At 43.6% G+C, this 24,933-nt stretch overlaps 2 protein-coding genes across 2 annotated transcripts in view; one reads left to right on the top strand and one right to left on the bottom strand.

The window, feature by feature from the left end:
- The first annotated feature begins 140 nt into the window (after positions 1–140).
- On the top strand, positions 141–5,250 carry LOC121604299 (transcription elongation factor 1 homolog). The gene is made up of 4 exons (XM_041933777.1): positions 141–201; positions 523–659; positions 761–831; positions 4,141–5,250. The coding sequence occupies exons 2-4, from the start codon at positions 544–546 to the stop codon at positions 4,203–4,205; spliced, it is 252 nt and encodes an 83-aa protein (XP_041789711.1). The 5' UTR covers positions 141–201; positions 523–543; the 3' UTR covers positions 4,206–5,250.
- Positions 5,251–18,146: 12,896 nt separating this feature from the next.
- LOC121604474 (phospholipid phosphatase-related protein type 5-like) overlaps positions 18,147–24,933 on the bottom strand; it is a 37,683-nt gene continuing 30,896 nt past the window's right edge. Inside the window, exons 3-7 of the mRNA XM_041933992.1 lie at positions 23,031–23,151; positions 22,343–22,593; positions 20,714–20,890; positions 19,114–19,244; positions 18,147–18,255 (exon numbers count right to left, since the gene is read on the bottom strand). Coding sequence (XP_041789926.1) covers positions 18,147–18,255; positions 19,114–19,244; positions 20,714–20,890; positions 22,343–22,593; positions 23,031–23,151 — 789 coding nt within the window. The remainder of the gene's footprint in view (positions 18,256–19,113; positions 19,245–20,713; positions 20,891–22,342; positions 22,594–23,030; positions 23,152–24,933) is intronic.

The following is a 24,933-nucleotide window of genomic DNA, read 5'->3' as shown; positions in this document are numbered from 1 at the left end:
GTCGCGCCACCACGCGGGAATTGGCTGTTCAGACGCTGTTTCGTCACCGCCAATCAACTTAACTGACAAGTTAGTGAGCCAATGACTGTCCGTGAAGCGCACACTCTCTCCTCCAATCATTTAACTCGAACAGATGCACGTGCCGGGTCTTCTGAAAGCCTTTTCCTTAGCAGTCGCAACGTGTACTTTCTACACCCAAAGGTAAACAAGATTAAACTTTTAATAGAAAACATGAAACAGTCACGACACGATTAACAGCTGCGGCACCATCAAAAAGTATTTTCTTACCAGAGACCATTTTACTCCCTTTTTTTTATCGCGAGGCGATCTATGTTGTACTGGAGATCAACAACAAACATGCTAACGTTAGCCTGCTAACTTTGGTAGCCAATAGTGTTGTACAGCAGCTTCTGAATGGAGTCATGTTCTAGTCTAGTGTTCTCACATATTGTCTCTGTGGTGGAATTCACCGTTCAAGTTGTTCTCCTTGTTGAAGCTGCCATGTTTTTGTTTTACGCACAGACTTGGTTCAGTTTGTGTGCAATGGGTCGCCGCAAGTCCAAGAGAAAGCCCCCTCCTAAGAAGAAGATGACGGGAGATCTGGACTCTCAGTTCACCTGTCCCTTCTGCAACCACGAGAAGTCATGTGATGTCAAAATGTATGTATAATTTCACCAAATACTTATCCCTTTACAACTTCAAGTTTGATTCGTTGATATTTGAGGTGATTGTTGCTGACATTTGCTTTTTCTGTCAACAGGGAGCGGAGCAGAAATACTGGGATTATATCATGCACAGTCTGCTTGGAGGAGTTCCAGACGCCCATTACCTGTATCCTTATTCATTCATGAATTTAAGATCACCTCTTTCTCATGCACAAACCAAATAAGGCAGAGATTGAACCGTGCAACGCTGCGAACACCTTACCGTTTTAACAAATAACAACAGTACAAAGATTTAAATGATTAATTTTAGTATTTTTCGGCATGAACGTTTTTTTTTCTGGGTCTTATAGTAGTTGAAAAAATAAATCTATAACACCCACTTCTGAGATCTTTCAGGTGCTTTCACCTGGATCTCATGAGGGGCCAATATACTTGATCAGAATCATATGTCAGATGGGTGAATATCTGAAGAATCGCCACAGCTTTCTGATGTCAGATTCGGGGAAGGGGGGCAGGGTCTGACTATGCTGACTGTATTAGTTGTCATGGAGGTAGCTCGGACTACACTACACTAAGCTGGCTAATTTATAAAATGCTGTTAACCTTATTGCAAGGCTACTAAAATGTCCAGTCAGCCCGTTACACCTCCATTCGGTGTCCTCCTGCTGTCTGTGACCACCTGTACTGTGTTTCAATACAGGCAAATTCACCATTGAGTTGTTCTCATTTACATATTTTTCTGTTTCTCTTGTCTGACACCTAAACAAGTATAAAATAGTGATTCAGTCGCAGCTCATAAATGCTGCCTGTCAACCAGCAGTGATTCACAAGCTGCTGCACTACGGTGGTGACGGGATAATTATTTTATGGTCACGAAGTCGTCTAGCAGTCACCTTAAGTACAGGTTATTCACAGCAGCGAGGGAGGGGTGTGTTTGGCTATGTTTGCATTTAGAATGAGAGATCTCAGAAGGTAAGAGGCGACAAGCTCTTAACTTTACAGCCGTGCGGCCCCCGACCCTCTCAGGTCAGCATTTTGCAAAGGTTTTCCCTGTACATACCGACACACAGAGTCTGTGTTTCTAATATGGTACTCCGGAAACTGAAAGCTTTTTTTTTTTTTGGTTGAAAAAGAGAAAAATATGCATATTCAGATGTTACTGGCTTAATGTGGAAACACTATCAGTTAATATGGGGTCATAAATAGTCTTTGGCGAGGGATGAAAATGGCCTTCTTGATCTTCCTCCAGTCATCCACAGACTGCTGGTCGATGCTGTGACTGGTTTTCACAGACAATTGATGATGTCTGTTTCTGGAGTTCATTTAGTCTTTTGCCAAGGTGTTTCACTGATGCAGTGTTCAGCTGTGGGGAACCCCACTGCACAGCGGCTGAAGAAAGATGAAGGAGGCCTTTTACTCCTCACTTCAAAGACCATCTTTAAACAGAGACAGAGGCTATGGCAAGGCTTCTCCAAGTTTTGATGACTGAGTGCCAATTTAAGGAGCCAGCAAATGATAGAGGGCCGCACAGGAAAACTCGTGAACGTGTCGTAGGATTTGCGATCGGTCTCATAATGGCGTTTAACATTAAATTCCTGGAGCACTGAATTCACGTCTTTGCAGATAAAGTAGATCACTTTTATCTGTCCCCTGAGGTTCAGCGAAGTAAGAATCGATCCAATTTTCCTGAAGCCTCCTTTTCTCCTCAGCCATACAGTGTTTTTGTGTTTTTTCCGTCTCACTTCCACGTTAAACTGCTGAGCTGTCCACTGAAATGGCTAACTTTAGCCAAAAGCACTAGTGGGGCTGGATGATAAAATGATCTCCACTGGGGGGTTGAGATTAAAATTTATGTCAATAACGATGATAAACTGTAGACATTTTTAACTCGATATGGAAAGATCTAACAGCATCACACGGCAGAAATAAACAGGACAACAGCCAGCCAGTCAGTCTGCTGCCTCTCTGCTGTCTGTGCTGGTGCCTGTTTTCATGAGGCGAGGCTGAGCTCACAGCAGCGTAACCTCAGCAGAGCCACAGCGGACGGAATGAAGCAGACTTCAGGATGTACTTAACTGGAGTCAGTGACTACAATGCTCATTATCTGTAAGCGCAACAAACAGAAGACATAATGATCAATTTATCCAACACCTGTTGAACGAGCAGAACACAAACCTGCAGAAAGGTGACGTCCTCAGTGACTCTTCCTGCAGTAACTTGTTTTGCCCTCTTAATCCACACCCAGTTGCCTTTGGAAGCACTTCGAAACACACCTAGTTTGTTTTACACAGCCATACTTCACCCTGAAGTGCTAAAAGTGAACTCGCATTATCCTCCAAAGCTGTGGGAATTGTTGACAAAAACAGGGAACAGATGTTTGGAAGTGGTTGAGATATCTCAAAAGTGACCATTATGCGCATTTCTGTAAAATATATATGTATACCTCCTGAAAAGTCACCATCACAGCAAGGCAAGCTCACTTGCATTGTTCTGTTAAGGCAAATGGAGCATGTCTGCAAAGTTTAATGGTGACATTTAGATGTTATTGAATGTATTCTTTTATTACAAAGTATATTCTAAACCCAGCCAAGTTTGCACAGCTAAATTATTTATTCTTTGTTCATAAACTATCTTCTAAATTTTGATGAACCCTCTAATTTCTCCTTATCAGGCCAGCATTATAAAATTATGTAGCATTATTGAAAAAAAATGATCGTGAGCATTTTTTTTTTTTTTTTTTTGCCATATTGCCCAGCCCTAAGGTCCAGCATTCATGACAGAACATCATTCCCCTGACATTCAGGAGGTGCTCCTAGTTGCCATGCAACCAGCAGATTTCTGCAAATTACCATCAATAACCTGACAAACTCTTGTTAGGGAGGCGTATCTGACACGGTGCTGTATTAAATGTGGACTATTGAAGTGGACTGCGGATGATTAAAATATAATGCATGCATTTCATGTCGCAGTCTCAGGGCTGCCTTTGGCCCACGCGCCTCACTTTGAGAAACTGAAGGTGATGGTTTCCAACCACCTGTTATTGTATTATTGCAGTTCTACACTTCGGTCAATTTACAATGACTCATTCAACTCCATGACAGCTCCCTTCTGCTGAGGACGGCTGGAAGTGAACCTTGAGTTAAGATTACTTGATTGATTGATTGATGATTTCAATCATTTTACTGAATGGAAGAATGCATTGTTTTATTCAGGATAGTGGGAAGGAAGGTAGCTTGGAAAGGGAGCATGACTGTCTGGAAATAACAGTAATTTTGTGATAAATGACGTAAAGGTAGATTCAGAATGTGATTAATACTAGAGGATTACTGCTCACCCTCAGCATAATTAACAGATACTTCTCCTGCACATTTTCTTTTACCTTCTGTCTTGATTTCCATAGTTCATATCATCCCGCCCTAATGTATAAAATCTCATGAAACAAAAGCCCTTTTGTCCTTAATCCCCTGCGCTTCAGATCTGTCAGAGCCAGTTGATGTGTACAGTGATTGGATAGATGCCTGTGAAGCAGCCAATCAGTAGCCCTCTTGGAGCTGGATGTCTTTCAGGAACGGGATGAGGATGTGGCCGGTGGTCCTGGGCCGATTCCAGTCAAGCTGCTCAGAAGACATTGATGAAACTTTTGTTATTCGCAGGTTTCCACATGGTCACTTGAGCTTTACAGCTGTGTGAACAGGAGTTTCATGTATGAGGTCTTCAGCACAAACCTTCTGACTGCTCCACTTTCTGTCAGCCACAACTCTCATTCTGACTGCTGAGATTTATTTCATCATGTGTTTTAGTCACCGTACCCTTTCTGTTTTCATTACTTGTTTTGGATGACTCCCAAAGATCCTCAAGATGCAGCCGTCAAATAGTAGATGTTGAAGATTCTGAAAAAAAGTGTCCTGCTTTGTATTTTGTTTTTGACTATCCTTAGCTGCACAAATACAGTTTTAGATAAGAGGCCTGTAGCGCAAGAGAATGGACTCCCGTCTTGGCACTTCTTACATGAAAACGATAGAAAATAAAATCTTTTTGGATAGCGTGATGAGAACGAGCCGTGTGAATATGTGGATCTTGACAGAAACGTTTGATAAAAAGAATACAGTGACTTTTCCACACATTCATTCTCTATAATAAACTTTGACACTAGCAGCAGGGCCTAAATTTCCAGGTAGGCTGCAGAGTTCAAGTACGATGTTACGGCTTGTGCCCACAGTACTGATTACCCACAGCTCTCCTCGCCCTCATAAAGACAGTCGTGTCACAACATTGGGTCATTCCACTGGAGGGAGGAATTATGATGTTAAAGGTTTAATCGTAGCTGCTACAATTGTTCTTAAATCATTCAGTTTTTTCAGGTGATTGTATGTTTTTAGCTTAAATGTTTTCAAGGATGACAAGTGTTTGCTATTAAGTGCTTATGTACAGAATGGTATAAAATCCTGAAGTCAAGCAATGATATTGAGAGTTATTTTCCTATGCCAGAGCCATCAGTGTTAAATAGCATGACAGCAATCTGTTTTTTTTAACAGCGTGAATTTGGTAGCCATGATCTTGGAAATAAAGGAGTAATAAGACTTGATACCTGTAAGTGTTGCTTGTTTTTCATCTTATCGTTTAATTAATTTAATTAATAGGGTGATGAAGCTGATGTCTAATTTGTAGCGTAAAGAATTCCTGTTGAGCCAGTAAGCAGTGAACAAAAGATTTAAACTTTTTTCATGATCATGTGGTTGTTAGGCCTTGATTTGGTTTAGTTTGGTGTAATAGTCTTATATTTTTTGATCTTCGAGGAGAAAAAGAAACCAAAGGCAGTGATTAGATCTGACATGATAAACATCCTGCACAGCACTGAGCACCACCCGCTGGTGACAAATGGAGGGACAACCTCAGAATTACAGATGGGATTTAGATTGTCAAAGAAAATTAGATTTAATGAAGAAAATGGTTTAAAAAAACATATCTACAAATGCTGTCACAGGTGCTAGTACTGGCATAATCCTAAATTGCTATGCTTTTGCTATGCTATGCTTATCGAGTATAATGTAGATCTAATAGTAAAAGTTAAATGAGGTGAAAGAACAGACTCAACTTCCAAATGTGCGTTTGTACTGTTCCACTCTCCCAGTTTTTATTCATCATTATACACAGGTATATTCAGCTCTGAAAACCAGCTTTTGATTGAAAGAAAACAATGGGACACCCTCAGCTAGTGACTGGATGGAGAACCACCAGAAACACATTTTAATAATAATTACAGCACTTAAATTCATAGGTGTGAAAGACTCGGGCAGTTTCAAAGTGAAATGTCGACGCAGAGTAAAAGCTTCTGATCTACTCTCCTGCAGCATCTCTGACCGCGACACATTTTTAAGAGTCCAGGATCCATTCATCCCCACAGAGCACAGGATGTAGCAGATCACAAATGAAAGAAGACGCAGTGTTGCAAGGCTGTGCACCAGGCAGGGCTGAGTGATAATAGATGAGATGTGGAGTGTCTGCCTGGGCTCTCCACCCAGGAAGAGTGTGTCCGTGCATGCGCGCGCTGCACTGTGTATTGTGTTTGATGATGGACCCCAGCTGGAGAGGCATTGCCGACGCCTTATGAAACATGCTGGAGGATGATTACAATGGAGAATGATTATCACTTAGTCTCTCATCTGTCTCTGCACGCCCCCTCCCACTCCCTCCCCCTCTCCTCTGTTTCTCGCTCCTTCTTTCTCCTCTCCCATTCAGCACGCGAGGTCAAGTGTCACTCCGTCTCCGTTGTCAAGGCTGCCAATCACCCACACAGTGAGTGCAAGGCAACTGTTGCCAAGGAAACAGAGCGATTCGGTTGCTAGGCACCTGGAGCTGTGCTCACAATAGTCATTTTGTTGCTTAGAAGCACACATACACACACACACACACATGCATACTCAAATACACACAAAACCACAGAAATGGCTTTGCCCAATCAACAAGTTTACACACTGTCAGTGTGAAAATTCTTATAGATTATGATTACATTCTGTGCTAATAAATAAGAGATTTGCTTACGCAGTAGTAAGAAATCACGCAACAGTAAATAATAAGAGTGCAATTTATCATAAGCACATTTGCGAACAGATGCTAATACATATTGCTGAATTTGCAATGCAGTGTTGATTTTCTAATTTATAATACTTAGCAATAATGCTAATGTGCCAAAAATGTAATTCAGGACGTTTTATTCCAACACCTTTGCTACCTGATTAATCAGCATGCCCTGACGTCCAAGAATTCTTCAGACCCACACCTCAACTTGATCAATAAAAGACATAAACATCCATCATTCTGACTAAAAATAGTTACCCATAAAATCAATCAATCCCTTATTTCCCCACTGGCACATGGACCCAGTGAACCTAGCTGCAGCGTGTGTGCTTTCACATATATACATGGGGGTCTATCTGTACGCTTGTTTTCATTAGATGCATCAATCCCCTATTTCCCTACTGGCATGTCGTCCATGTGAACCCTCATGCAGTCTGTGTGTGACAGCCAGTCAGCTGAGCCGAACGCTGAAATGTCAGCAGCGGGTGCGAGCCTTGATTTGTCCTCATGTGCTACTGTCTCCTGTGGCTGCTACAGGCATCAAACTCTCACACATTTTTAGCATGCGCCGAGGAGTCAAAAATAGGAGTGCCGGGGTAGTTTGTCGTGCAGCGGCGTGGCGGCCCTGCACGGTTACAACGGGTTAGTCGTTAACATGCGAGGGCCGACGAAAAGACGCTTCTCGGCGCCTCCGTTTTTACAAACTTCAAATTTCTGTTCCCCGCACGGAAAACGTTCGGTGCAGAGTGTGAAGGGCTGTGAAAGACACTCATCAACTGATAAGATTATAGGCTCACTTGTGTGCACGACTGACTGACAAGGGTATGTAATCAAGAAGGTTTGGAATTAACGTCTGAGTCTGAAGACTTTTGTGTTAAGCTCCCTGAACTAATGCCTGGGGGGTTTAGCTTAGTGGCATGCTGCAAGTCTTCCCCACCAGCGCCTCTGCAGGAGAGGCTGAATCTGGCCAGCGAAACAAACTCATTTCCTCCACAGGTGTAAAGAGTGACATGGTTGATAAACCTACGATGATAAAACCTTTTCAGTGGCTGGATTTGATCTGGCTAGCCCTGATTGCGTTCTATTTAAAAACCTTTCTGACTGAACAAAATAAGCCCTTTTCCCCGTAAAAAAGTCACCTCTGGGTGCTTAATTAAAAACCAGCCCATGTCTATGTTACCTACTCAGCTTGTTTGTACCTTTATATGTGTCTGCCTGGTCTCTGCCATTGTACTCTACTGAATAGAGTTCTGCTTTTGGTCCCATGTAGATGATAAAGCTTCCACTCGACTACGCGTATTCTCAAGCAATAACATCCACATCTGTATTATCAACCCAAGAATACCCGTGGTCGAGACCGGAGCAAAGAGGCCCACCTCCTCCCCTCCATTCCTTTCCCTCTCCTCTCAGCTCTGGAGCTCAGCCTCCTTGTCTGCGTGCGTCCCTTCAGCTCCGGCACTCCTGAACGAGATTGCAGCGTGGAGGGAGGAGAGGTCTGTGCGGAGGCAAATTCTTTAAGGACGGCACCTACGACGAGAGAGACAAAAGAGATCAGATTCATCCCCGAATAACGACGCAGCAGCATCACTCTGAGGTTATAATGCACATTTCACGCACGCTTCAAGTCACACCTTGAGCTCATTGTTAGACTAATAAGCCGATTGTAAGCTTTACGCACTCGCCACATACACAAACACACACACAGAGTATACACACAGGCAGCCTGCTATGCATCTTTACCTGAGCTGCACCAAGTAAACAGATTGCACTGCCAACAGCTAGTCCCTTTGCTCTCCCTGGTATCAAGCAACCATTTAGCCAAGCGCTGTGGGAGAGGGGCCGGCTCACCAATTATCAAATAGGTGTCAGTGTGTGTTACACTGCACTGAGGGGAGAGACTGATTACCAAACAGATGTTCAGCGCTCACCTTCATCCCCTCCTCCTCACCTCATGCCTTCCTTCATCCCCCCCCCCAATTTATCTCTATCTTTGTCTCCTCTCCACTCTCACTCAGACTCTCCCTGGTATGTCCCCCATCTCCTCCCACACCCACTCTTTCTCTCCTCCTCGGCCTGTCCCATGGAGAATAAGCCTGAGTCTCCCCTATCCACACTTGCCAATTAGAGAGTCAGTAGTTGTCAATCAACAGCTGAAGAAGAGAGAACAAGAGAGAAGGAGAGACAGCTCCCCCTGGAAAACCCGGGCTAGTTCACAATCATAACTTCACTGTCTGTCTCTTTTCTCACTTCTTCTCCCTCCCCCGTTAACCTCTCCTCTTTAATCACTTCGATCCCTCCGTCATCTTTCACGTGCTTGCCCTGCGTTTACCCTTTGACCCCTCTCTTTCCCCATCCTCAGATCATCTTGTTTACCCCTTCACACACATGCATAACCCGCTGCACCCACCAACCAACGCCACCGGCAAGTTCCTATTTGCTGCTGACAGTCCTCTCACCTCACTCACACCTGTGACAGCCTACAACCTACCCTGCTGCCATTGCAACAGAAGTGGCAGAAACTAGCCGGAGACATCACGCCGAGAAGATCTTGACACACGTCTCCCTCATTACCTATACTCCTCTAGTCCTCTCTCCTCATCTCTCTCTCTCTATCCTCGCCTCTTGCCTCTTCCTCCATCCCAACTGTCCATGTCTGGGCTGCTGCTGATGACAACTCAAGTGGACGCATCTTCTGTTCTCACCAAGAGCTGTGAAGAGATGTATGTAGGTGTCAGAGATCTGGTGTAAAAATACACCCTGCTGCTGCCCTCTTCACTACACAGGACCGGTCTGTGTCTGCTCGGTGTCACTGGAATGTCTCTGTCTAATTTGAAGACATGCTTCAGTGTAGTTTTAGCTCTGTGTGTGTGTGTGTGTGTGTGTGTGTGTGTGTGCAGGGTTCAGCTATGACAGAATGACTCTCACACAGAATGGGTGTGCCTGCAGAAGCAGTTTTGAATGTAAGCACCAGGCCTGTTTTTGTCACCTCAGTTTTACCTTTCCGCCTGCACATTTACAAATACCCCTTTGGTCCCAATAATAGCTGCGCGGACGCGGATGAGAACTTTGTGTCATGGCCGAAAGACATCTGGTTTGCGTTTATAAGAAAATCCATTTCCTGAATTGACTTGATTGGAAGTGGACTGGCTCCAGCTGGAGGGCCTAATGAAAGGCAATCGGCCTGTGTTTCATATTTGTGTCTGACGCAACAGACTTATCAATCCTTTAATGTACCTGGCGTGTCAGATAGGATGCAGAATCACAAGTGGCCGTGCCAGAGGCAAAGACAAGACAGGCTCGAGATGGAGACATAGACCGGGCGGATGCCGGGCTGCTGCTTGCACATTACTGCTTAATTGCTTGGAACTAAAGGCGCTGTTATGAGGATGTTTATGCTTATGCCTGCAACAGCAAATCTTTCCAGTCATTTTGGCTACACTGTGGAGCCTAATAGTCACTGCCCAGACAAAATGAATAAATAAATAAATGACCCAATGATGGCTGTTGCAACAAATTCAGCCTAGAGTGCAGAATAAGAAACTACCCTCTGCGCCTATGGCCAAACTTTCAGTGAGAAACTCAACAGAGACACTTTGGGTTTCCTAATCTTGCTGGGCCTGAATGCACACAGGCTCCAGTTGGCCTACTAGCCCAGATCACCAGATGAGCAGCACACCACTGTAAAATTGCAGATAGCCAGCACCTGTCTTGTACGTGACAGGCTTGGATATTAAGCGTCCTTTGTTTGTAAATACATCCGCTTCCACTCACAAGGAGAACCCAGTTCGGAGTGGCAAGCGTGGATTGAATCTTTAACCCTTTGCGGGGAGTGTCAGAGAGATTTTTTTGAACCATCTTTGTCTTCTATCTGGCGGTCTGCAAAAGGAGGGAGGCACGGTGGCGCGCCGCCGCGGAGCCACCAGGCTGCGTGCGGACGCAGCTCTCATCAAAAGTCGTTTGATGGGAACTTGGGAGCGGTGCTGCTGGGACCAACCTGTTCGGTTCTCAGATCGTGAAGCGTGCCAGCGACACGTTGATCGTGCGTTCATCTCGCGCCTCGCGGTGCCTCCAACCGGCCGCCGAAACTGAAATCTACAAGTCTTGTTTTTTTTTTTTTTTTTTTTTTTTTGCCGACTTCGGCGCTCGTCAAGCGCATATCTGGAAATGTCACGACAGGCTAAAGTGATGGGACCCCGAGCACCGCCGCGCTGTGAACTGTGGCAGGGAAGACAACAAATACAACAACAACAAAAACGCTGAAATAAAAGCTGGAAATATTCAACTTACCACTGTGTCCGCCCTCACGCCAGCTCCCCCTGAACAAGCCGCTCCATATGCCATACATTGCATCCATGCTGAAGTGTGAGAATAGGCGATACTGTGCAGGGAAACGCCCCCCACCCCTCCATCCTCCTCCTCCTCCCCTCCCCGCTATCCCTTTCTCTCCTGTGCGCTTCTCCTCCTGCTTGTGGGGGAATCACATAACCACTCCTTGTTTTTTCCATTCTCTCCGAGGGAGGGATGGAGCGGCGGTGCCTATGCAGCAGCATCAGCATCCCATGCAACTCAGCTGCAACCTCTCACCCTCTCCTCCTCCTCCTCCTCTTCTCCTCCTGCTCACGCTTTCTCACTTGTCCATGCCTCCGTCCAGCCCTGACGCCGAAGAACATGCCCTGTAGTGCAGCGGTTCCCAAGCTGCGGTCCGGGGACCTCAACGGGTCCGCCGTGGAGCTCTGGTAGGCCCCAGTAAAATGAGGGGAAACATGGAGTGGGGTTGGTTTTGTGAAAGCACGTGTAGATGAGAGTAGCTGTTAATTTGTTGATATCACAGTGAACACGGGTACAAGTACTCTTGAGGGGCCCGGAAACAAAATCTTGAGGATCTGTGGTTTCTTTGTTCTGTTTTCGGTGTTTTGTGACTCGCAGTTTCTGTTTCAGGAGAGTTTACTGGACCTGCTCTGGGCTGGTTTTTGTGTGCCTGGGGTGACATCATAAAATAAAATGTTAAAATATGCTGGTTTATGTTGCAATTATGGTACCTCCATGGCGTTTTGTGACTCCTGCTGTCTCTCAATAATATTCTTAATGTTGGGGGTGGAGAGACTTGTAAAACACAGTGCAATCCTGTGCAATAGCCATGCAATAAATAACCCACGCCTGCTACCCTTTTCATGCTTCTAATGTTATAAAATATTGCTTCGACTCCATTATTTTTGAATTGTGTTGCATGCACCGTATGTTAGATGCTTTTGGACAAAATAGCATAAATATGCACAGCGATACAACACTATTGCATACAGTGGCAACATTTTTTATTAGCCTATTTTGTTCATGAGGCGGACGCAATAATAAAGAATACACAAATGGGGCTGTAATATAATGCTGCACAAAACAACAACACACAAACAGCTGTCAGACACAGCTGCCTGATTTATTGCATTACATTTAATTACTCTTAATTTTATTTGTTTTAAATCTCTCTTCCATTTCTAATTTTATGAATATGAATCGTTTCTGCTTTGTTTTTTTATGCTTCTATTTTGAATCTGTCCTTCATGTGGGTTGTTTTTCAGCTTTTGTGACACTTTGTATTGCATCTTATGAAATGTGCCATACAAGGTTTATTATTATTATGAAAGTTATTATTAGTAGCAGTAATTTGCAGTTGATCATGTTTTTGCGTTCACTCCTTTTGCTGTGTAATATGTGCATCTGAATACACATATGAAATAAACACTGAGGTGTCTCAGATGCAGAAATAGAGGAGCATCATGTTAGACAAAGCTTCCACTCTGTCAGTCATTAGTGCTGAAATCATAATAGACTAAAATGGGACTGAGTTTTCATGTTGCCTGCTGGGTCTTAACAGAGGTTTCTACATGGCCTGTGGTGTGTGTGTGTGTGTGTGTGTGTGTGTGTGTGTGTGTGTGTTCCTACTCCTAATCCAGCCTCCTGGGACCTTTGTATCCGGTTGATGGTCTTCCTTAGCAGACATGCTGGATGGGATTGATGGTAAGGCCCTTTATAATCCTCTCCTCATCTGGTGGCCTGTAAAGGAGCTGCCCGTTGAAACCCAAAACGTGTGTGTGCGCGTTCGTGTGAGTGCTAAATGCTCAGTAATGATCCACACAAGCTCCACACAAGAGCCAAATTGGCTTTTGTCTTTGCTATAACTTATCTTTAACTCTCCTCCATTTCTACTCTTCTCCCTCTCTCCACTCTCTTTATTTTGGTCTGAGACATCAGAGACAGAACCGCAGACAGACAGCAAACATGTAAATTTGATGTTTGAGAGCCCACAAGGCTGATGCTGTAAGGCACTGGAGCCTTCAAGGCCATAAAAAACCGATAGCATATTTCCTCAAATAAGCACCCATAGAGTCTTTCTCTCTCTCTCTCTCTCTCTCTCTCACACACATACATGCACATAGACACACTCACACACAGTGTTAATGGCTTCATAATTGTCAGAGGCAGACCATTGAGCATAATCAGGAGACTGCAGCAAGGCGAAGACCAATATTTGTAATTTACTATGACAGATAGTACATTTTTATTACCCAGGGGCTGCTGGTTTGTTTTGGGATGCGATAAACCACACTCATCCACACACTTTTTATCTGTCTCAGTTCACATACTCACTTACACTCACTATTTTCTCTGCATTTCTTTTATTCCTCTCTTTTTTCCTCTCGATCGCTCTCTTTCACACACCTAAACAAACGCAGAGTGGTTCAGCCCCAGACTGTGTGCGACCTCAGGGGTCAGGAGCATTACGTCAAACAGACGGACACTGAGTCAGGCAGCAAAGTTCAGCTTGTCACATGAAATCACAGGTACACACAGTCAAGGAAACCTATGCATACACACAGTCGCTCAATCACAATAGCACTGTAGGACTCACAGTAGATTTCAATAAAAGGATCAAAGTCAATGCAGAGGAAGCAGAGACATCGTCTTCATCTTTCTTGCATTTATCTTCCTTGTCAAAACCCATTTGCCTACATTACCCATAAGCAACCCGACCACCAACAATTGGATTTGAGTTTCAAGGTGCGCTATGCTAATAGCAGCTAACGCAGCCTTTAGCTACTAGCTTCAAGCAGAGATGAGGAGCGGGCTGCAGAGGTCTTTCTAAAACCACTCCTCCAGATTTTTTTCATTTTCAAACTTGTAGTCTTCAGCACCAGCTGAAGCTGACCCAAGTGACATCACTTGAGGCAATGCATCAGACTTCCTCTGGAGCCGCAAAAGGCTTTTTTACTACGTTTTCACATACGCAGTAGCATTTCCCAACACCTGCAAATAGAGCTCCATTTTTTTTTATTTATACTGTATGTTCTTCTACACAACATAAGTATGCACCATATGCTGGCATCCGTGTTTATACCATGCACATCATGTCATGCCACTCCCCATTCATTTAGGTTTGGCAACATTTAAAGTGAGTGCTGTTGACACGGAGGCGACCAAAGCAAACACAAATCACTTCTGACTCAGAGTAGCGGCTTTGAATGTTTAAGATATCAAATAACTACGACAAAAACATGAAATCACTGTGAGTGGGAGCAGAATTAAAAGCTCATTTGTACAGTGTGCCCAGATTTAGTCAAACATTGAATGAACCATCAAAATGAGTTTCGCATTCCTGTCTGATGGCGTAAACCCGGCCTGTTCACTTTAGTGACATGACATTTCTGAAATATCTTGTTTTCCCAGTGTGTAGCTTTGAGAGAGAATTGCTCATGTCCCAAACACTGATTTAACAGTCACAAGCCATTAGAATAACACACGTAAATTATTAAATTGAGTGGTTTTGCACTCTGATGCAGAACTTTAAAATGTCAGTGATTCATACTCTAATTGGAGTGGAAGGATGCTTGTGCTGCTCAGTCGTCAGTTTGCAGGATTGGGAATGGGGAAGCTGGCAATCGGGATGGAGAAACTGTGCATGTGTGTGTGTGTGTGTGTCAGTGTTAACAAGAGAGACAAATAGGACACACAAATAGGAACAGAGAGAGAGAGAGAGAGGGAGGGAGAGAAGCAGGTGCATCACTAATGGCTTTTTAAAAAGGTTACAGCGTAGAGCTCTTCTTTTCTAATGGGGCTCCGGCTGTGCTTGAGAAGCAATTTCCGGAAAGATAATGTTGTCGAGAGAGTGCAGAGAGTTCTCTCTCTCTCTCTTTCTCTGTGTGTGTGTGTGCGCCTTGTCGTTAACAAGACTGACAAACGCAAACTCAAAGGAACACATAGAGGGGGGCGGGGAGAGATTGGGGCAATTGAAAGAGAAAGAAAAAGGGAGACAGAAGGAGAAACTGTCTGTGTGTACATTTTACATTTACATTTCATTTATTATCTTGATAATGCCTAATGTGGGCCTTTACTTTTTAAAACGCTCTTTTCTGCTTTAGCAAATTGTTGCATTCCTAATGTGCTGTTTCATTTCATAAATATTAAAAGTGGTGGATTTTGAAAGCTTCTCCCTCCGTTTTGCCCTGTCTTCAGGTTAGCATGGTAAACACTGCCACCCCGTGGCCACAGCACACAACTGCAGCTATTCGAACTTGGCTGGTCTCACGTCTGACCCTGCTGATTTTCATGAAAGTAATCCAAATTGTCCTGTCCTCCGTTGGCTATCATCTGAGTCAAAACAAATTATATGCTATACATATGCTGATTTTAGATACTATGTGTATAGTCAAACGCCATCTCTAAGGAGAAGCTTTATAATGGCCACTGAGGGGCAGTACTTTCCCATTAGTGTGCCCCAATGATATTCTAGAACAGGCATGTCCAAACTATTCCATAAAGGGCCATGTAGCTGGATTCATTTAATCAGCTGATCTCAGTCTTCAGCTGATAATCAGGTGACCCCTTGACTGGCTGCAACAAAAACCTGCAGCCACATGGCCCTTTATAGAATAGTTTGGACATGCCTGTTCTAGAGTGTTTATGTTAGGAAAGTTAGCATGTACTGTGCAGGACTGTGAAATTGGTGCACAGCTCCAGTGTTTTAGTTCTTCAGAGCCCCAACACAGATCTTCAGCCCACATTTTTGGGTCTTCCAGCACAAGTAGGTCTTTTTCATGGGGTGCATTTTGAGATATCAGAGATGGAAAAACACAAGTGTTAATACTGAAATTAACGACGGCTAAATTCCATTCAGCTGCTTCAGTTTGAGGCTCCTGCTGCTGTGCTTGCAGGCTCACTGTCACACTGTCGTCATGCTTTCTGGGAAACACACCTGTGATCTTCCTACTCTGACAAGTCAAAATGACTGCTCTGAAAAAGACCAAATACTCTAGACTGACTAATTATTTTACAGCAGGTAGGTGCCTCTTTATACTTAAACACACTGTTTAATGGCTAGTGTATGTCAACAATTTGAAGTAACATCAGGTATAAGACTAAAGATACATCCTTACTGTGAGTGTGTGAGGAAAATCAACAAAGTGAAAAATGTAAATCAGGCAGCAATGTGTGGTAATTGCAATTTATTTTGATAAATAAATACAAAACAGAGACATTTTAACATGAAAATAACATTATTTGGACAGTTACGGTGTTCTCTACCTCTTCAGTTGTTTACAAAAAATTCAGACTGAAAAGTTTTACTGTAAGTAATCTCAGAGCTATAATGAGCATCTTCTGCTATAACAGGCATTGTTAAGACGCCTTGGCAGGGGTCCTCTGAAGGCCCGCAGTTACACACAAGCACAAGTGTGCAATTATAGCAGCTACTTTTGACAGTTTAACTTAAGAAAACAGACTGCCAAATTAACAGTTACGCTGCCATACAGTGTGCTCATTATAAACATACACACCAATCTCAATAAGTACACACACACACGCATACACACACGCGTAATAAAACCATAGCAATGTCTTCTTTATATAACCCACTGTGAACACTCTGACTAGTATGACCTGCCTGCAGTGTCCTTTTGAACTGAGCAGAACCAAAGCAAGTAGTGAGCCAAACACACCGGCTGTATGCTGTTAGATTTCACACATTTCTCCACTGCGCTACATTCCTGCTTTAGACCAGGCAACTACTCAGGTTCCCACAAGACAGCTTCAGGTAGCTTCACATTGTTCACGCAATTTAAACATAATGATAATGTAGTATATACTCTTTATATACTATAAAGAAACCTACATACTGTACAAAACTATACAAAACTCAGAGGTCTCACCTCTGTGTTACACACTGGTCTGTGCCATTGGTTTTCTAAAGTCAGTGTGAGGAAAGGATGGAGGACTGAAGCAGGACAATCTGGAAACAACTGAACAGGACAGATGGATAAACACTGATGCTGATCACTGATTCTAAAACATTTTGGAAGCAAAATACATTAACATTTAGATACAGGTAATTTAAAGAAACGCAGCATGGATGTGTTGAAGGGGGTAAAGGTGAGAGGAAGTGAGGCTTCTCGTGGGAATAGGCAGGAAGTCAAATGATAAAACTTTCCAAATATTTCACAGAATGGACGTAAAAAACCTACAGACACGTACAAACACACAGCTGAATAGTAAGAAGATAAAATATATTTGGAAAGTTGATGAAAATCTAGTTCAGTTCACGTCAGGGATGGATTAACTGATGCCCCAAAAACAAAGGTGGTATCACAAGCACAGCTCTAGTGTGTATAAATCTCTCCTCTGCCACGTCACACGATATACAGCAACAGATCAGACCCACACCTCCCAAAACAAACACAGTTTACTGAACGCTAAATTGGTTCATCTGTGCCATAATTTACAAAAGTGCTTTCTTCTGACAGCGTTTCTTTAGTTGGATTGGAGGACAGAAAAAAAAGTGTGTACCATAATACTTGATGGTACCTGCATTTTGATTACATAAAGGTCTTTTTAAAGGTGTTGTTAATCTTGTCCTTTTTTCCCTTTGTATTGTCCTGAGTGTTACAAAATGGTCTTTTGAGGACGAGCCACCCGCGATTGAGATTTTCTTCCGTCGTTAAAAAACCCTCGGCTCTGTCGAGTGTTTTGTTTTGAACAAGTGTTTTATCAAGTCATCACCAGCCAACAGTCTTGAGAGTCACTGTTGGGTCTTTGTGGAAAACTGGACAGGCGAAGAGGACACAGTATTGCTTCAACAGCTCTGGCTTTGGCGAGTCTTTCATTGGTTCTTTTACACCTGAAAGAAAAAGGAGGCCTTCTTGGAGGACAAACAGGACAGAACAGGACAGGAGGACACGTATCCATCTCCTATTGGTCCTTAGCAGATGACGGGTTTCAGCCGTGCTCGCCGTGTGCACATGTCGCTGCTCAGCCTCCTCTGATTGGTGGACCTTCATACCTGGGTGGACTTGACTCGTCGGAGAGGATGTCGTCCTTCGGGGTGGGCGGGGCAGGGCGGGGGGCATTCAGAGGGCAGGTCTAGACTGCGCTGGTGAGGCAACGCCGCGAGGGGAGGAGCACATCGGGTGGGGCGGGGGACGGGATTGGCTGATGGTCATGTGATCTCAGAATACGGTAGCCCTGAAGCCTAACAGGCGGGAAAAGTACAGAGGAGAAGATTAGGAGAGGTAAAGGAGGATATGGAAATATGATATGGAAAGTGAAAACTTGAAGGAAATGGAGCAGATAAACTTCACTGGACGGAGACAGCGAGAGACAAGAATGCAAAATGATGATGTCTAGACAAGAGAGAGAGTACACAACAGAGGTATCATCTAGGAAACATCCAGAGACAATGAGACAACCAAGGTTATCGGTGAGGACAAAAAGGAGTAAAAGACAGCCTGATGAACATTTAGCATAACACCGAGAGCCTACGGCCATGCTAGCAGCTCTATGAAGCTATGCTTAGGCACAGAGATGCTTCGAGCTTAACGCTAACATCAACATGCTACCACACTTACAATGACAATGCTAACATGCTGATGTTTAGCAGGTATAATAGCAAATCCTAGCATGCAAACAGACTAGGCACAGCAATGGCTGATGGGAATGCCATAATTGAAATTCTGACCGAATGATGTCTGTACCCAATCGTATGACAATCCACTCACTAGTTGTTGACATATTTCTCTCATAACCACAAATGTCAACCACGTGGTGGTGCTAGAGGAGAAGGTAGGGGATCACCAAAGTGATTAAGCTTCATCCATGAATGGCCAATAGTTGGTCAGATATTTAATTCTGGACCAAGTAGTGTGCCGATCAATGGACACTGCCTTGCCTAGAGCCATGATGCTAGCAAGGCCAATAAGCTTCAGCAAAAGACACCTTTCAGTCAAATCAAATACACCATGGACACTTTGTGCAGCATGTCGACGTCAACTATTCTAATTATGTTCTTACAGAATGATTTCCCCCATCCCTTACCTGGAGGCCACTTAACTTTTCGAGTGGACTCTCCACACGGGGCAGGCTGAGAAGAGGCAGGCCCATCGGGGGCTCTGGACGCTGTGGAGGCGGAGGAGTCGGCATTGCAATCTGGGTCGGCTGGAAATTGTTGATCACACACGACACCTGATGGAGAGCAGAGCAAAGAGGTAAAAGAAAAAAGGAGGGGAGAGATTTGTTCCACTGCGGCATGGAGACGGATGATTTTCTGGCTCGCCAAGTGCTCGGAGTGCCGTGGGAAGAGATACTGAAGAGGACACTTATAGTCCGAGAGGCAGAAAGACAGAGAAATTAAAGAGGGAGAGAGAAAGGAATGAAATATGGGAGGAGGTGAGGAAAGAAAGCAACAGTCTCAGGGATGTACCACAGGGAGCACTTTGATCTTAAAAGTTAACGCTGACCCTGGAAGTTTTCCCACAAAACTGATTAGGGCCAAGAGGTCCAAGACCAACTACATTATTTGAATGTGCCACGGTAAAGATTCAGATCAGCCCATTCACATTCACAGGTGTAAAAGTGCGTGTGTGTCCTCGATCACACAGGCTGTTTTGCCTCGAGCTCGCCTTAATCATCAGTCCGTCCTCCCACCATCTCTCCTGCACCCACATCACGCCAACACTGCTCTCTCTTTGAATTCCTCGCTGATTCAATCTTTCCCTTCTTCCTTTATCGCACCATCCTGTCCTACAAAGGCAAAACACAGTAACTACCTACATACCTGGTCAAAGTTAAGACCTGAACTTGACTTCTTGGTGTCTGTTTTATCATACAAAAAAACCTCTGAGCTCTGGAAGCCACTCCAGGTGGTAAAGCTAGTAAAGTAAAGCTAGGCTATATCAAGTTAACGTTAGCTAGTGAGATAGCCACGAATAAACTTTTTCCTTATTGGCTTCTCCCCAGCTGTTATCTGTAATTGAAAAAAATAATAATGAGGAACATTATCATTTAGTAATTCCACATAATTAACTGAGGCAGTACTGCAGCTAAATTCAATCATGATGGAGAGAAAAACGAAGCTAAACTCCTGCTAAAGCTAACTAGGCTAGCTTACAGGGAAGCTGTAGCCTAGCTAATATCTCAGCTTTGACTCTACTCTCTACTGCAATTCATGGGATTTGGGTTAAATTATATATTTAAATGTGTTACATTGTAAGTTAATGTATTATAGTCACTTTAATATGAATATCAACAGCAGGCGAGACAGACAGACAGATACCTGGCAAAGAGGATGGCCTACTTCATCCCTAAGATGGACAAGAAAAGTGGAAGAACACATTTTGTTTGTAGATACTGTGTATTCACCGCACTTTGCCTGAAGATGACAGGCAGAGTTCAGTATTTTAGGTATTATGTAGCTTGTTGTATGGCTTTGGTTGGGGGTAAAACAATCAACCTAAAATGGTGTACAATGAGGACATGACCACCTTCCTGTTACACACAGCTTTATCAGCGTCACTGGCTCTGTAGTTCCTGCTCTCTGCCTTTGTAAGGCGCTATCCTTTCCTCTCGTCTCCTCCTCTTGTCTTTTTGTACACCTCTTCTTCTACCCTCCCTTTCCTCTCCATGTCTCTCCCCCTCGCTCGCCTCCTTCTCACCAGGAAGGCAGCGATGGCTCCTCCGGTGACGAACCCAGCCAGAACGTCGTTCCAGTGGTTTCTGTGTTCGGTCACCCTCATCACGCCCACCAGCACAGCCAGAGACAGCAGCACAAGGCACAGGGTGGGCTTGGTCAGACGGGTCCCTTTAGTCCGGAACACAAGGGTCACATACATCTGGAAGACAGAAATATATTTGAAATTAAAAAAAAGGCATGTTATTTGTTCGTGTTGAGCTGAACTGGGTGTTGAATCCACAGATCTTCAGTCAGCCAGCTGAGATCATTCAAATGGTGTTACAGCTTAAACAGCTTAATCGGTTGAACAGCTTGAATAAGCCACAAGAGGCCGCACTCTGCAGTGATTTTAGAGCATCTGAAGGGTTTGATGGGGGGGGGGGTACAAAAAGAGAGCACCATGAAAACACTGCCATGATTGGTTTAATGCTTCTAAAAACATGACAGGAACATAGCACTGTAATCAAAAAGAGAGCAAAGAGAGATTTTTTTTCAGGAGTACTCAAATCATAACTAAGTGGTTGCACTAATCTAACACTTCAGAGGCCCATACTGTACAGACACACATTGTGTTAAGCTATGCTGACAATCTCTGAGGGAAATTTAATTTCAAAAGTACGACTAAAGTGGATGTTTATTTCAGTATGTGAAGTCAAAATGTGGGTTATTCTTTGCAATGACTTAGAATGTTCAACTATTATTATATTTACGAAAATCTAATAATTATGACGATATGAACTGATCACTGACTTAATGAGTAATGTTTATGTTTAGCCTTCTGTCATTGCTGGTATTATAATGTGTGACCATGCCTTGAAAGGTCATTGAAAGTATTGAAAGACCATTTATGTTATCTATGTAACATGAGAAGGCGGTAGGTGCTGTAATATGCATTTTTTTCTACACCTTTGTGGTCATGGAATGAGAATTACTTTATACATAACATCTTTACTTTTTTTTTTTTTTTTTACAAATTTTATGGTGGAGGTATATTTAAAAAAATAGTCCCTTACATTCATAATTTACCTTTACAATTGCTTGAATTCAGCATTGGATTGTTTTTCTCTATATTTAACTGCAATTGCAGGTTATAGATTGGCAAGCTTTCAATCAGTGTTACAGGAACCGACCAATCAGAAATAAGCCAGCTGTGGCATGAGTAGTGGTCAGTTGGGAGAAATCACTGAGGAGGTTTCTTCCTTTCGGAGGAACCTAGTTTCGTTTCTGTCCTCTCTTCATTTTAGGATCCAATAAAAGATCCTAAAATGAAGAGTGAAAGATTGTCTCTTGTTCTCTTGTCAGATACTTTAGTACCACTTGCTAATAAGACAGCGTTTATTGATGCTTCATATATCAATTATATTTTTTACAATCCGGTAACCCAAAAGTAATTGGTCATAACTTATCTATAATATAATGAATGATTTATTAACCATTTATCATTTTAATTAACTTATATATAAGTCTTTAATATGAGTTCCTTCAGTATTGCCACAACTAGTATGTGTAGTGGTACACTTTCCAGGTTTTGCTTGACCAACACAACATAATAATATCCCACAATTATTCTTGTGTGTCTCCCTTCACCCATTGCCCTCAGAAAGTTCCCCACCACTGTGTAGATGGCTGAATAAAAGCTGAGCGCCGCATCTTTGGAGGGGAAGGATTTGCGGGCGGACACCACCAGGTACGGGTTTCCTGTGCAGGCGCGGCGCTCTGTGATGTACTGCAGCGGAGACGTGCAGCCCAGAGCTGTGTAGTTTGGCTTGCAGGCGGACAGGAAATGAGGCGTCTGGTTTCCTGTCACCACTTGACCCGCATTGGCAAAGATGGTGGTGGTGAAGAGGCCGAAGGAGTAGACACCTGCGGAAAAAAAAAGAAAGATAAAGTGAGGGAAGGGGGGGCGTGTGTGTAGGTAAACTCAAAGTAGGTGAATCAACGAGCTTGTTTCTGAGAGGTCAGAAACAGCCACTTAAATGAGATTTAAATGGTTCCGCTGCCTGTGTGACTTATCTATGTAGGAGTGAAAGGCCACAGAGACATAGCCTTTGCTGTTATGCTACAGTCCATCACTTTAAAAGACTCATAACTTAACATAAACACAGAGATGACGAAACAGATCACAGAGCATCAACAGAGCAGGACGTGAAACGAAGGGCAAGCGAAATGAGTCCACAGGAGACCTCAACAGCAGACGGGGGATCTTAGAGGAGTTCTGCTGTAGTCTTAATGAGCCCTTGTCCCCGAGGCTCTATTTAGTCAATGCCAAAGAACCTCTGATCTTTAGGACTAAAACTGACCCAGAAAGCGTACGATCCTACGGAGGAGGGGGTTGAAATAACAACAGTCAGCGGTCACTATGGTCTTCTCCTGAGCTCCCTCGGTCTTTGCAAAGAAACTGGTCACTTCCCCGATCAGAATCTGGGACAGAAAGGAGACACAGAGAGAAACCATAAACATTTTAGTCAAACTATGCGGCGAAGGATTGATCATTGTCACTGAATACTGAATCACATAAATGTGGTGCGCAGCAAAATTATTCATGAGTGTTCCTTGTAGTGAGCCTGCTTTATATCTCCATCACCATTTGGCTGATTTTATGCTGCTTTACTAAATCCCAGCATTAACACCTCCCATTCACTCGCTCTCATCAGTGGGAGTTTGCAACCTCGGTGTCTCATATATCTCCTCTCTCCTTTTTTCTGCAGCTCCATAAAACCATGACTTTACTTTGATTAATGATGTCATGCGGGTTCATAACCTCAAAAATGATTGGGTTTGCCAGACGACATGAAATATTTGAAATGTATGAGCTAATGTTTTACCCCACCCTGATCACACCTCAATAAAACCCTCATTATATTTGTGGTATTATAGCTTTAACACAGCTTGAACACGCGTCTGAAGGGCACACACCCCAAGCCTCTGGCAGCCATTGTAGTTTTAATAGTTTAAAGCCAAGCCAAATCTGCAGGTCAGTGATCTCTTTTGACAGGGGAATAAATTGACTAAACACCATGTAACACATTCCTGGGCGCCATTACACCCAGCATAGTGAACCTGTCTGATCAGGGGACCCCCACTGACAGCAGCACAGACAGATGTAGGTTCCACGCTCATACAGTATGCATGGCCCGCAGGCAGGAGCGTGGGACGGCGCTAATGCATCAAAGCTCGCCGCGCTCAGTGTGACAGACGAAAGGCTGAGGTTTACAGCAGCTCTGATGTTATGGACCAAGAACCACCCATGAAAGGTTCGGTGAGAGGTGTGGGGCTTGTGTGTCATGACCTGAGTGCTGCAAAGCTATGCAGTCCTAAAGTCATGTGGGTTTTTATGGTCCTTAAGTCGTCATTTCAAGATGTGAGGTTGTTTATGTAGTCCCATTTTCTCCTTCAAGCTGTTGCATAAATTCACAGTAATGCTGACTACAAAGTTGTTGCGCTCCAGACGGCCATAAAGACAGGTTCGTTGCATCATTAACCCTGACTGTGAAAGAATCAAAAGATCAGTGATTTTCATATGATTCCTTCATATGAGTCGAGCTTTATAACTAAAGACAGACAATGAGTAACATATGATCATATGTTTGCCTTGAGTTAAAAAAAACAAAACATGCAGGATAAGAACCAGCTTCTCTGCGTGAATATTCTCCTCACCAAGCACACACAGGATAGACTATGCTTCATTTATTTCTGCGGGCATGTCTGTGTGAAGGGTCAGCCATAAATCATCTTCCCTTGAGCTGGTGGAGGTTCAGTACCTTGCTGCAGGCACTTTGGCAGAACTGGTGGGCGTCGAAGATTAGACAGCTGGATTATATGTGTCTTATTTTTACCTGCAGGCTGCTCCAAAAATCACATCAGCTACTGCCCATGATGAAAATCACTCCATATCCCCCTAACGGTACGGCTGAGAGCCTTAAAAATAACAACATGCATATGTATTGGGTCTGGATGAATGCGTTAGATTGGATTTTTCGGGTCTGGATTGTATGTTAAATCCTCAACCTCTTACACCTTTCATGCAATAATGTACTCACAAAACTCACAACAGTCCAATAACACATAAATGAGACCCAACTTATTGTTTGGAGCAGTCCTGTATATTCAGGCTCAGTCAGCATCACATTCTTCAGCCTTTTCTTGGGCCAGTCTTTTCTTATCCAGCTTCTATCACACAGGGACTGGTGGAACCGTATGCCG

The sequence above is a fragment of the Chelmon rostratus genome, chromosome 3 (genome assembly GCF_017976325.1).
Source record: "Chelmon rostratus isolate fCheRos1 chromosome 3, fCheRos1.pri, whole genome shotgun sequence".
NCBI lineage: Eukaryota > Metazoa > Chordata > Actinopteri > Chaetodontiformes > Chaetodontidae > Chelmon > Chelmon rostratus.
This window is presented reverse-complemented; position numbering and strand designations above follow the sequence as displayed.